We start from the raw sequence: 10,427 nt of genomic DNA on the forward strand, positions 1-10,427 counted from the left end.
GCACACCAAACCCTGCACACCAACCCCTGCACACCAGTCCCTGTCCATGCACCAAACCCTGCACACCAAACCCTGCCAGCACACCAAAACCTGCACACCAGTCCCTGTCCATGCACCAAACCCTGCACACCAAACCCTGCCTGCACACCAATCCCTTCTGTGCACACCAAACCCTGCACATCAATCCCTGCCTGCACACCAAACCCTGCCTGTACACCAGTCCTTACACACCAATCCCTTCCTGCACACCAAACTCTGCCTGCACACAATACCCTGCACACCAAACCTTGTTTGTTATACCAAACCCTGCACATCCAACCTGGCACATCAACCCTTGCCTGTACACCAAACCCTGTCTGTACACCAAACCCTGCACAGCAAACCTTGCCTGCACACCATACCCTGCACACCAAACCTTGTTCATTATACCAAACCCTGCACACCAAACCCTGCACACCAAACCCTGCCCGCACACCAAGCCCCCCCTGCACACCAAACCTGTCCACATGCCCTACCTGCACAGGAAGCTCTGCCTGCACACCAAACGGTGCCCGCACACCCAAACTCTCCCCGCGCACCAAACGCTGCCCACGCACGTGCCAACAGCTCCCGCTCACACCCCCCCTCCCTGCGCTCACCCCGCTGACCCCCTGCACCCCCAAACACCCCCACGACCCACCCACCGCCACCCTGGCACCGTGGCAGCTCATCCCCGCTCCCGAGCCCGGCTGGGTGTCCGGGGGGTTTCTCCCGGGTGCCGAGGGAGTCCCCGGCGTGGCGGCACACGCCAGCCCCTGTCACGGCCTCGCTGGCACGGCGCGCCCGGCGTGCTCCGACAGGTGAGCCCCGGGGGCAGCGTTCCTGCCTGGGCCGGCAACTGTCCCCACCGGGCAGCCGGTTTGCCGGCGTGTTCCTTCCCAGCACGTCCCTCCCCTCCTTCCCTCCATATCCAGCCTCCCTCGGCCGGAGAAAGGGGGGAGCCGACAGATTTTAATGAGCTCCCCGGAGGCATCGCTCCGCACCCCCCCATCCTCCCGCCTCTTCCCGCGCCCGGGAACCGATGCTCTGAAACACAACCCTCGGTGGCAAGCCTGGAAAAAAACCACAGGGCACATTTCCCCCCCCCCCCAACCCATCCCCCTTCCTTTTCCCTTCCCTCCTCGCCTCCCCCAGCTTTTTTTTGCTCTCCTGCCGATGCCAAAGACCCAGCCGGGCTCTTGTGCTTTCACTCGCAGCTGCAGCTGCCGATTTTCGCTGTAAGCCCTTGTGCCTAGAAGGCCCAGAGCGAGGGATTCTGGGACGCGGTGATTGAAGACAGCACCAGCACGGAGACCATTGCTCAGACTTTCCCTGTCTGTCGCCCCAACGCTCAACCCACAGAGAGGGAGGGAAAGAAAAAGAAAAAAAAAAAAAAGAAAGAAAGAAAAAAGGAAAAAAAAAAAAAAAAAAAAGAAAAAGAAAGATGGAGAGGGAAGAGGAAAAAAAAAAAAAACCACCGGACTGGCGCTCGCCCCTTCCCACCCACGCCGAGGGCACACTCTGCTGTGCTGGCACTGAGCACCCGGGCGAGCAGCACATGGGGACAGGGTGAGCCCCCCAGGCCTGTGACACCCCGGTGAACTCCGAGTCCAGCACCAAATCCCACCAGGAGCGCGCTGGATCCCTCTCACTGCACAGCCTGCTGCACATCACCCTGAAAACTCCCAGTGGGGAGCTGAGCGCAGCCCAGTTGCTGCCCTTCTGTGTTATTTTTTAAGGGAAATAACGTTAAGGCAGCTTTTGAGCCACTGTCTGCGGTACAGGGTGAGCATTGGGGTACAGGCGTGAGGGGAGGTCACACCGAGCACGGGGCTGGGTCGTCATGGGAAGCTGAGTGCTCACCCTGGCACCGGGACTGCCAGGATGCACCCCGGAGCCAGCAAACACCCTGGGAACATGTCACCACGTCCCCTCCGCATTTAGAACCCCCCCGAGGAAGGAGGTCCGCAGCACCCTGGGTGTCCAGACATGCCTGGGAAGGTCCCACGGGATCAAATCCCTGCCCTCCAGCACGCGCAAGGCAGCGCTCAGCATGTGCCCCGAGGCAGAGTGGGAACAACTCCAGCCCGGACGGATGCGCGGTGGGGAGCGGGGGAGCCGGGCTGCGACCCCACAGACCCCCGTGCCGGTGAGAGGAGGGGGTGTGCCGAGCATCCCCCGGCCAGCTGAGCCCCGGCGCCCCCAGCACCACCCCCGGCACCGCCGGCTCCCCGAGGACCATGTCCGGACCACACGGCGCATCCCAGCCCCGAAGTTTGGCGGGCGGCGGGGCCGGGGAGGGGACGGCAGCGGAGGCGGGGGGGGGACACACACATCTGCGACGCATTCAGGGGCCATCCCGCATCCGGGCAGCCCGGCCACAGCCCGGCATCCAGCCGGCCGGCCCCGGGGGGGAACGCTGCCATATCGCCAGGCAAAAAAATCCCCCCCACATCCCTCCCGCTCCTGTTACCGAGCCCGGAAGAAGGAAACAGCCCTCCCCACCGCTGCCCTGTTTACCAAGAGCTGGTTCCAAGCACTCGGGAGAATAGCAGGAGCATTTCAAGGCCCTGTTTCCACTCGGCTGACACACACTATTTATAGAAGCCCACAATTCTCCCAGAGCTTTCCTCGGGATCTCAGCAGAAATAGCCTGCCCCGGGTCTCTGCTGCCTCCTCTAAGGAGGCCAGGGCAGCGCCGGCCCCCCCAGGCTTCCCGTAACCTTCCATGGGCTTCCATGGCTTCTCCTCCGCCGGCCAGCCCCGCTCCCGGCGTGTCCTTGGCTACCCCGTCCCTGCCACGGTGCCAACCTTTCTCCCCCAAACCATCTCCACCTCCTGCCCGACCGGCTCCCGGCGGGCTCGCGGTGGCTCCGGCCGGTGCCCGGGAGGGAACCGGGGCCGGGGTTGCCGGGCCGTCAGCGGGGGGGACACGGCAGCAACCCGGGCGAAAGCCACCTCCCGCCTGACTGCATCGGAGCGCGGCGGAGCCCCGGGGGACTCGCACCGGGGATGGAGTTGGCCTATTCAGGTTACAGAGACATGGCAGAGCGGAATTTGGCGCCGCGCCATCCCTTCTCCAGCCCCCCCCCACCCCCACTCCGCCCTCCTCTTCCCCCCGCGCTCCCCACCACCACCACCACCCTCCCCTGCAAATTCCACAGCCCAGCAGGAGAAGCCAGTGTAAGGGGACACCTGGGGGGGCGAGGAAAGGCGGGGAGGCTTGGGAGGGGGGCCCCCGATTCAGACCACGGGGCCCAGTTCGGACCACGCGCCCCCCTCCCCCGGTTCGGACCACGCCGGCGCCAGGGTGGGCAAGCGAGCGGGGCAGGATCCGTGCCCGCCGCCCCGGGGGTTCGCTTCTGCTCTCTGTCACGCCAGGATAAATCTGGAGTGACTCCACCGCGCGCTGTGGCACACAATGAGCTCACCCCGCCGCTTTTGGGGGGCTCTCCCGGCAGCCACGGGCCGAGGGGGCTGGATGCACGAGGCCACTCGGTCGTGGGCACAGCCACGTCGTGCCCCCCACAGCACGTAAACAAGCAGGGACCCAGGTGTCTCCACCTGCGAGGGCCTCGGGGACACCAAACACATCCCCAAGGTGGGCAGAGGGTCTGGCGTCACCGTGACCCCCGTGGGGCGACTCCAGCCCCCGCCAAAGCCATCGCGGTCCCCCCGTGGTCCCCATCACAAGCACCGAGGGGCCGCGCGGGGGGGGGGTGGTGGTGGTGGTGTTAAATCAGCTGATCGATAAAAACAAATCAGAGGGGGGATGACAGGCACCGGAGTGACAACCGCTCGCCGAGCCCCGCGCCACAGACCTCGCAACTTCACCGGCGGGGCTGGGGGGGAGCCCCCCGCGCCCCCCGCGTCCCCCTCACCCCCACCACCCCCCCGGGGCTGCCCCTCGAGGGCCAGCCCGCCGCTCCCGGGGCCAGGCTGCCAGGGGAAGGGGGTGGGATGCTGTGCCCCGGGGGGTCCCCACGTCCCCCGGGGAGCCCCCCCTAACCCCCAGCGCTGTTGACAGGCTCTGCCTTCTAGTGGCCGGAGCCGGCTCTGACAGCTGTCACTCACCGCTCGCACCCGGGGGGGGTGAAGAGGCGGGGGGGGGGTGTCCAGGGGGAGGCGGCCGAACTCGTGGACATGGCAGCCCCCCTTGCAATGGGGGGCTCGCCCCGGGCTTCCCCCCTCCCCCTCGCACGCCCCTCCCCGCCCCAAGTGCCATTAAACTCCGGCAATTTGGCACCAACTCGCCGCGCAACTTCAGCGGAGGGGACGGCGCGGGGGGGACACACACACACACGCGCGACACGCCGCCTCCTCCCCCCCCTCCCGCTCTGCCCAAAGGGGGTGTCCCGCGTGTCCTCCCCCCTCCCAGCCCCACACAAAGGCGGGGGTCCCCGGTACTCACCCGCCGGCTCCTGCGCTCCGCGCCCCTCGGAGCCCGCCCGCTTGGGGAGGCTCCTGCCGCCCGCCGGGGCTGCGTCCTGACCGGCCGCGGGGGTCCCGGAGCCCTCGGCACCGCTCGCCACCTTCAACGAGAGCATTTCCAGCGCCTCCTGCTCACATTCTCCCCAGGCAACTCCGCTCCTGCCAGCCCGCCCCCTCCTCCGTCCCCTGCCTGCTCTTTCCTCCTTCCCTCTCCCCCCCCCCTCCACCCCTCTATTTTATTTTTTCCGGGATTTTCTCTCCCCTCTACAGCTCAGCTTATTTTTTCCCTTTTTTTCCCCCTTTTTTTCTCTCCCCCTATTTTTCTCCCTTTTTTTCCCCTTTTTTTTTTCTCTCCTCTTTTTTTTTTTTCTCTCTCCCCCCCCCCCCTTCGCCTCTCACACACACACAAAAGGCAGCGGAGCGGGAGGCGGAGGGGAACCGACCTCCCCTCTGCGCCTCCGCCGCTCGCCGCCTGCGGAAAGCAAAGAAAGACACAGCGCAGCAGAGCCCTGGCTTGCCGCTGCCTCCCCCCTTCCTCCTCCTCCTCCTCCTCCTCCTCCTCCTCCTCCTCCTCCTCCTCCTCCTCCTCCTCCTCCACCACCTCCTCCCTCTCTCTTGCCTTCTGCCGCTCCCGGCTTTGTGGGGGCTGGGATAAAAGGGGGGGAGCAGAGCCGGCGGCCAGGCGCGCCCAGCCCCTCGCTCCTCTCTCCGTGCGCGGCGGGGACCGCGGCTCCGCTTCGCTCCGCTGTCAGCGGCACGGCCAGCATCCGGCACCCCGGGGAGCCGTGCAGCACCGCCGGGGCATGCCGGGCCTTGTAGTCCTTCCTTTTCCCCCCCCTCTTTTTTTTCCCCTCCTTCCTTTTCTCTCCCCCCCCACCCCTTTTTTTTTTTTTTTTTTTTTTTTTTTCCTCTCTCTCTCCTCCCAGTCGCTGCGAAGCGCGCAGGGAGGGGCGCAAATGGGCGCGCGGCCGTTGCGCGCCGCGCTGGGAGAGAGGGGGGGGGGGTACTTACAGAGAGGGGAGAGTTTGGTGGGGGGCACCCCGAGGGGAGGGTAACACCCCCCCACCCCCGAGATTGGCCCCCCCCCCCCCCCCCGAGGTCCCAGTGGGATGCGCGGGGCATTGCTGCCCTCTCCCGGGTTGCACCCGCACTGCGCACCCCCTCCTTAGGGATGCAGGATTTGGGGATACACCTCCCCGCCCCCCCTCTGCGGCCCCCCCCTCACAATCCGGGGTGCGCCTCATCACCCTCTCCAACTCAGCACCCCTGAGCCCTCCCAAACCCCTACGGAGCCAGGTATCCCCACAGAGCCAAGCACCTCCTTTTTTCCTTTGCCCCCCACACTTTTTTTTTTTTTTTTTTTTTTTTTTAAACTAAAGCTCTATCTGAGGCCTGGAAACATCTCTGCCGTTAGCTAAACACCCTGCTCCTCCAATTTATTTGGGATGCAGTGCTGCGTCCCCTCTTGGCCATGTCCCAGAGGGAATGCCAGGAGGGAAGGTGGTGACCAAGACCACTCAGGACACGGTGGCAGAGCAGGGAGCTGCTCCCCCAGCTCCTTGATCACCCCATAACCTCCCTCCCCATGGCTCCATGGAGCATCCCCCCGGCATCAAGTCTCCCTCGCTGTTAATGCTCCCGGAGCCGGGTAGACACAATATAATTAAAGCAGATAATACCGGTGATGTTTGTTATGACATCGTGTTTTTGTGAGTGACGAGTGAAGGGTTAACTCCAGGGAATTGGGAATATTGCCTGGCTGCTAATAACACGTGAGTCATCGATGGAATAACACATGGGTGCAGGGAGAGACACGGCACCTGGCTCCACAGCAGCCCTCTGCCTGCGTGGGGCAGCTTGGGCTTGGATGTGTGGTTTTGGATCAACAGGCAGCCAGGGGGGAATCCATGCTCTGGATGCATCCTGGGCACCCCAGTTTCACTGCTGAAACGGGAGGAACTGGTGAGCTGGGGTCAGGCTGAGAGTGGCCTTCCAGCAGGGACCTGCTGCAGCTGGAAAGGCGTCAGCTCCGTCCCCTCCACGCGCCCCAGCGGGATCAGCAGGGCTGGATTTGGGACTGGATTTGGGACTGGCTGGACTCTGCACACCCCGGATAAGGATGGGGCATGGACTGCCTGGCTCCTGGGAGCGGAGCAGAGAGGAGGCCTGGGCTCCAGCCCGGTCAGCAGAGGAATCTGCACACGCAGACAGGATCGCTGCAATTGCTGGTGGCTGAGTGAGCAACTTTGCAGGCTTCCTCGTCCCCTCGCCCTGAATGTCAGCTTTGAATTTTCTTGCTATTTTTAGGGATGGTTCAAAGAAAAAAAAAAAAAACCTCACTGAGGAGGATCCCTCCCTTCTCGCCTTGCAGGGCTCTGAGCCCCATGAATATTGCAAGGCTGTGGATCACTGTACCTGTGCAGGGATGAGGGGAGTGGGACAGAGGGACGGGGCAGGGAAGAGAGAGAGGTCGTGCAAAAAACATGACATTGCAAGCGGAATGGGTTAGAATGTAAAAGATTTATTAATTTAATCCGAAGCATTAAAAGGTCATGTATTAATCAAAGAGATGCTTAAAACTGTCAAAGTCCTTTGTCAGGTTTGAAGTGCATCTCTATAGTTATCATAAAATATATATATCAGTCTGGCATGGAGCCCTGGGCAGGGCTGGAGGAGGATGAGGAGGAAAATGAGGCTCTTCACAGTGGGATGGACACCCCCATCCCAGCCCTGCCAGGCTCCTGTGGGTGCCCAGCAGCCCCAGGCTTAGCTGGGTACCTTGTGGGTCACCCCACTTGTCCCCAGGCCTGGGTTTGTCCCCCCTCAAGTCAGGCTTGTGCCCTGCAGTGTCTTTGGGGTTGTTTTTGGGATCTGGATTTGGGGTAGAGATGGGTGTGATGGGGTTGGGAGTGGGGTCCCCCATGCATCCCCATGGGCACAGGTGGCTCGTGGCCATGGCAGGGGACAGGGGGGTGGGTGAGCTGTGCCCTGCCTCCCGTGTCACAACCCCGCGGGTGCTCAGCCCTGCCAGCATCTCTTTGCAGCTGGGGAGGGGGGTGGCGGAGGCGGGTCCCCAGGGCCACCCGGGTCACCCGGGCACCCTGTCCCCTCTCCCAGCCAAGTGCTGTGTCAGCAGCGTTAGCGTGGACTTACGCTACCATCTAGTGGCTGCTTTGCCGAGCCGGGGCCACCGCTGTCCCCGGCTCAGCCCGTGTCCCCGCACCCCGCGACCCCACCCCCCCTTCCCAAACCCGAGGGGCGAAGCCACCCCCGTGGCCAGGATCAGGAGGACCTGCCTGGGTTTGTCCCCTCAGAGCTGGGGTTGGCTTGGCTGGAGGGTGGTGGCAGTTGTCACCCGAAAAGCCACCAGCTCCCCGGGGTGGGAGCAGGGGGTTTGGGGGCAGGGGGGTGGTGTTGGGGAGATCTGGGGTGCGCGGGGACAGGGGGCCGAGGGTACGGCGAAAGGTGTTTGATGCTTTGCTGGGATACAGGAGTTGCACCGTCCAGGGACCCCAACGGGATTTGGGGAGGGTTGGGTCCTGCCCCCCCGACGTCTGTGAAGGGTTTGAGCCAGACAGATTTTACCTCCATAAATGTAACTGCGGCAGAAGAGCCCCATTTATCCCTGAATTCCAGCCTCAGGCTGCCCCGGAGCAGCAGCAAAACCATCCCAGATTTCTCCCAATAAAGCAATTTCCGAGCAGCCCCGTGCCCGGCAGAGCAGGGCTCCCGCTGTGCCCCCTCCCCATCGCCTGTGTCTGCGCTGTCACCTGACCGTCCCCACGCCTAAGAAACCTCCGTCCCCAAATCCTGCTGCTTCCCCACTGCTGTCACAGATGCTGCTGTTGTCGGAGCACAGCTCTTCCCAATTATCTGTTGTTTTTCCACGGGAAAAAAAAGGTGTCCCCTCCCAGCGACTGGTGCTGAGCTGCTGGCTGACTGCAGATAAATCCATCTGTGCCTCAGTTTCCCCTCTGGGGACACAGCCCCCGCAGGCCTGGACCAGCAGGCTCAAGCCTGGTCAAGCCTAAACCCACATTTTTGGCCATTTTCCACTGTTGTCTGGCCATCGCTGCCGCGGAGAGGTGGCTCCGATCCACGACCCAGGAGCTCTGCGGGCTCTGCCAGTCCCCGGGGAGCCGGGGCCGAGGGGGACAGGGGCAAACCCCCGCCCTGCTGCGGGTAGGCACGGCCACGAGGGTCCCCAGCAGCCCCTCGGGGTCGAGGGGACCCCCGGGGAGGGGTGGCAGTGCCGCGGCTCCCCCGTGCCAGGGTCTGCGGCGCCGGCCATCTGCGGCGGGCTCGCAGCTGCGCCCACCGCGCTCCTGGCACAGGGTGGGCACGCCGGCTCCAGAGCCCCCCGCCGGGAGCCCCCCGTGGTGGGCCCGGCCTGGCACGGTGCTGGCAGAGCAGCCGTCCGGAGCTGGGCACCATGGGGATGGGGGGCCTGGGGAGCAGGGGGGGACCTGGTGATGCTGGATCAACCCCCGGGGGCAGGGAAGGCGGTGCTGAGCTGCTCTGGCTCCTCTCTGAAGATGCTGCAGCTGTGACGCCACAGGGATGCAGCCAGGAGGGGAAGAGCCCCCCCAGCTTTGCCCTCCCCCAGCACCCACAGCCGCCTTCCCGTTAAGCCCCCAGGCCGAGCTGTGCAGCAAAAATGAGCCTGCAGCACCTCCGGGGGGGTCCCAGCCTCCTTCCCCACCTCCCCATCGCTCCTGGCTCCGGGGCTGACCCTGCTGGGAGCTGCAGGGGCTCTGTGAAGGGTGACCCCGGGAGTGGGGGTGTGGCCGTGCCCCCCAGCAGTTGTCCCTCCACCCCTGATCGATGCAGCCCAGCATTAACATAAAATCGATGCCCCCTCCCCTGCCCAGCCTGCAGTCACCCCGCAGCAAAACCCTTTAACCCCTTCACCCCTCCTGGGGCACCCACGTAGGGAGAGGAGGGAGGGACAGGATGGGGGTCCCTCCCTTCAGGTCCCTGCAACCTCGGGCCCCACCCGCTGTCCCCGAGAGCTTTCACACTCACGACACCGAAGGGGAAAACTGGGGACAGGCTCTGGTGACATGCCCGTGGCTGCCCGGTGATTGTGGTGGCACAACCGCATGGAAAAGCACGTGGCTGAATCCACGTGGATCCCCCGGGGCACGGCAGGGTCAGCACAAACCCTCTGCCTCCGCCCTGACCCGCTCCTGCCACCGGGACTGCTGGGGACAAGGGACCTTGGCTGGGGACAAGGCGGGGTGGCATCGCTTCCAGTCGGGAGCTGGACAGAGGAGGGTGGGATCAGCCCCTCTGAATGCCCAAGCAGGCAGGAACGGGCAGGGGTGGGCAGGAATGGGCAGGAACTGGCAGGAAACGGGCAGGAATGGGCAGGAACCAGAAAGGAATGGGCAGTAACAAGGCGGGAATGGGCAGGAACCAGGAGGGAATGGGCAGGAACCAGGAGGGAATGGGCAGGAACAGGCAGGGATGGGTAGGAACAGGCAGTAACAAGGCAGGAATGGGCAGGAACCAGGAGGGAATGGGCCAGGAACAGGCAGGAACAAGGCAGGAATGGGCGGGAACAGGGACGGAGTCAGGGCTGGGTCTCAGCTGTGTGTGCCAAATACCAGGGGGTGCTGGTGACAGTGGGGTGCCCCTGGAAGTGTCCCCCGGTGTCCAGCCCCAGGCGTGGGGTGGCTGGAGCCGATGGCCACAATCTGGCACCGGGGCCGTGCCCGTGGCCACCCGGTGCCAGCCGAGTCCTGGCCCTGCCCCACAATCTGCTCTGCCCCCCCCCAGCCCCGGGCAGGCTGCCACCCTGCCCAGCCAGGCCTGGCCAGGGGCCTGGCCCTTCCCCAGGGATTCTTCCCCGGGATGGGGAAGGGGGGGGAGGCATTTCCAGCCCTCCTCTGCTCCACGGCCTTGTGCCCAGGGATCCGCAGCCTGGGGGCAAAGCAGGAGCTGGGAGATGTCCAGAGGTACCCAGGGATGGTGGT

General features: G+C 64.4%; 1 protein-coding gene across 3 annotated transcripts in view; it reads right to left on the reverse strand.

The window, feature by feature from the left end:
- Positions 1-5,190, reverse strand: part of AHDC1 (AT-hook DNA binding motif containing 1) — a 54,060-nt gene extending 48,870 nt beyond the window's left edge. Inside the window, exons 1-2 of one of the 3 annotated variants that reach the window (XM_051807082.1) lie at positions 5,069-5,190; positions 4,430-4,550 (exon numbers count right to left, since the gene is read on the reverse strand). Coding sequence is in view for 1 of the 3 variants with exons in the window: in XM_051807081.1 (XP_051663041.1) it covers positions 4,430-4,565 (136 nt within the window). In the remaining 2 variants the exon portion in view is untranslated. Of the gene's footprint in view, positions 1-4,429; positions 4,979-5,068 lie in introns of those variants that run through there. The other 2 variants (XM_051807083.1, XM_051807081.1) reach the window with 2 other exon arrangements.
- Positions 5,191-10,427: the final 5,237 nt, after the last annotated feature.

This window comes from Manacus candei, unplaced genomic scaffold, assembly GCF_025592945.1.
Source record: "Manacus candei isolate 608988 ecotype Guabito, Panama unplaced genomic scaffold, ASM2559294v1 h1tg000070l, whole genome shotgun sequence".
NCBI classification, from domain to species: Eukaryota; Metazoa; Chordata; class Aves; order Passeriformes; family Pipridae; genus Manacus; species Manacus candei.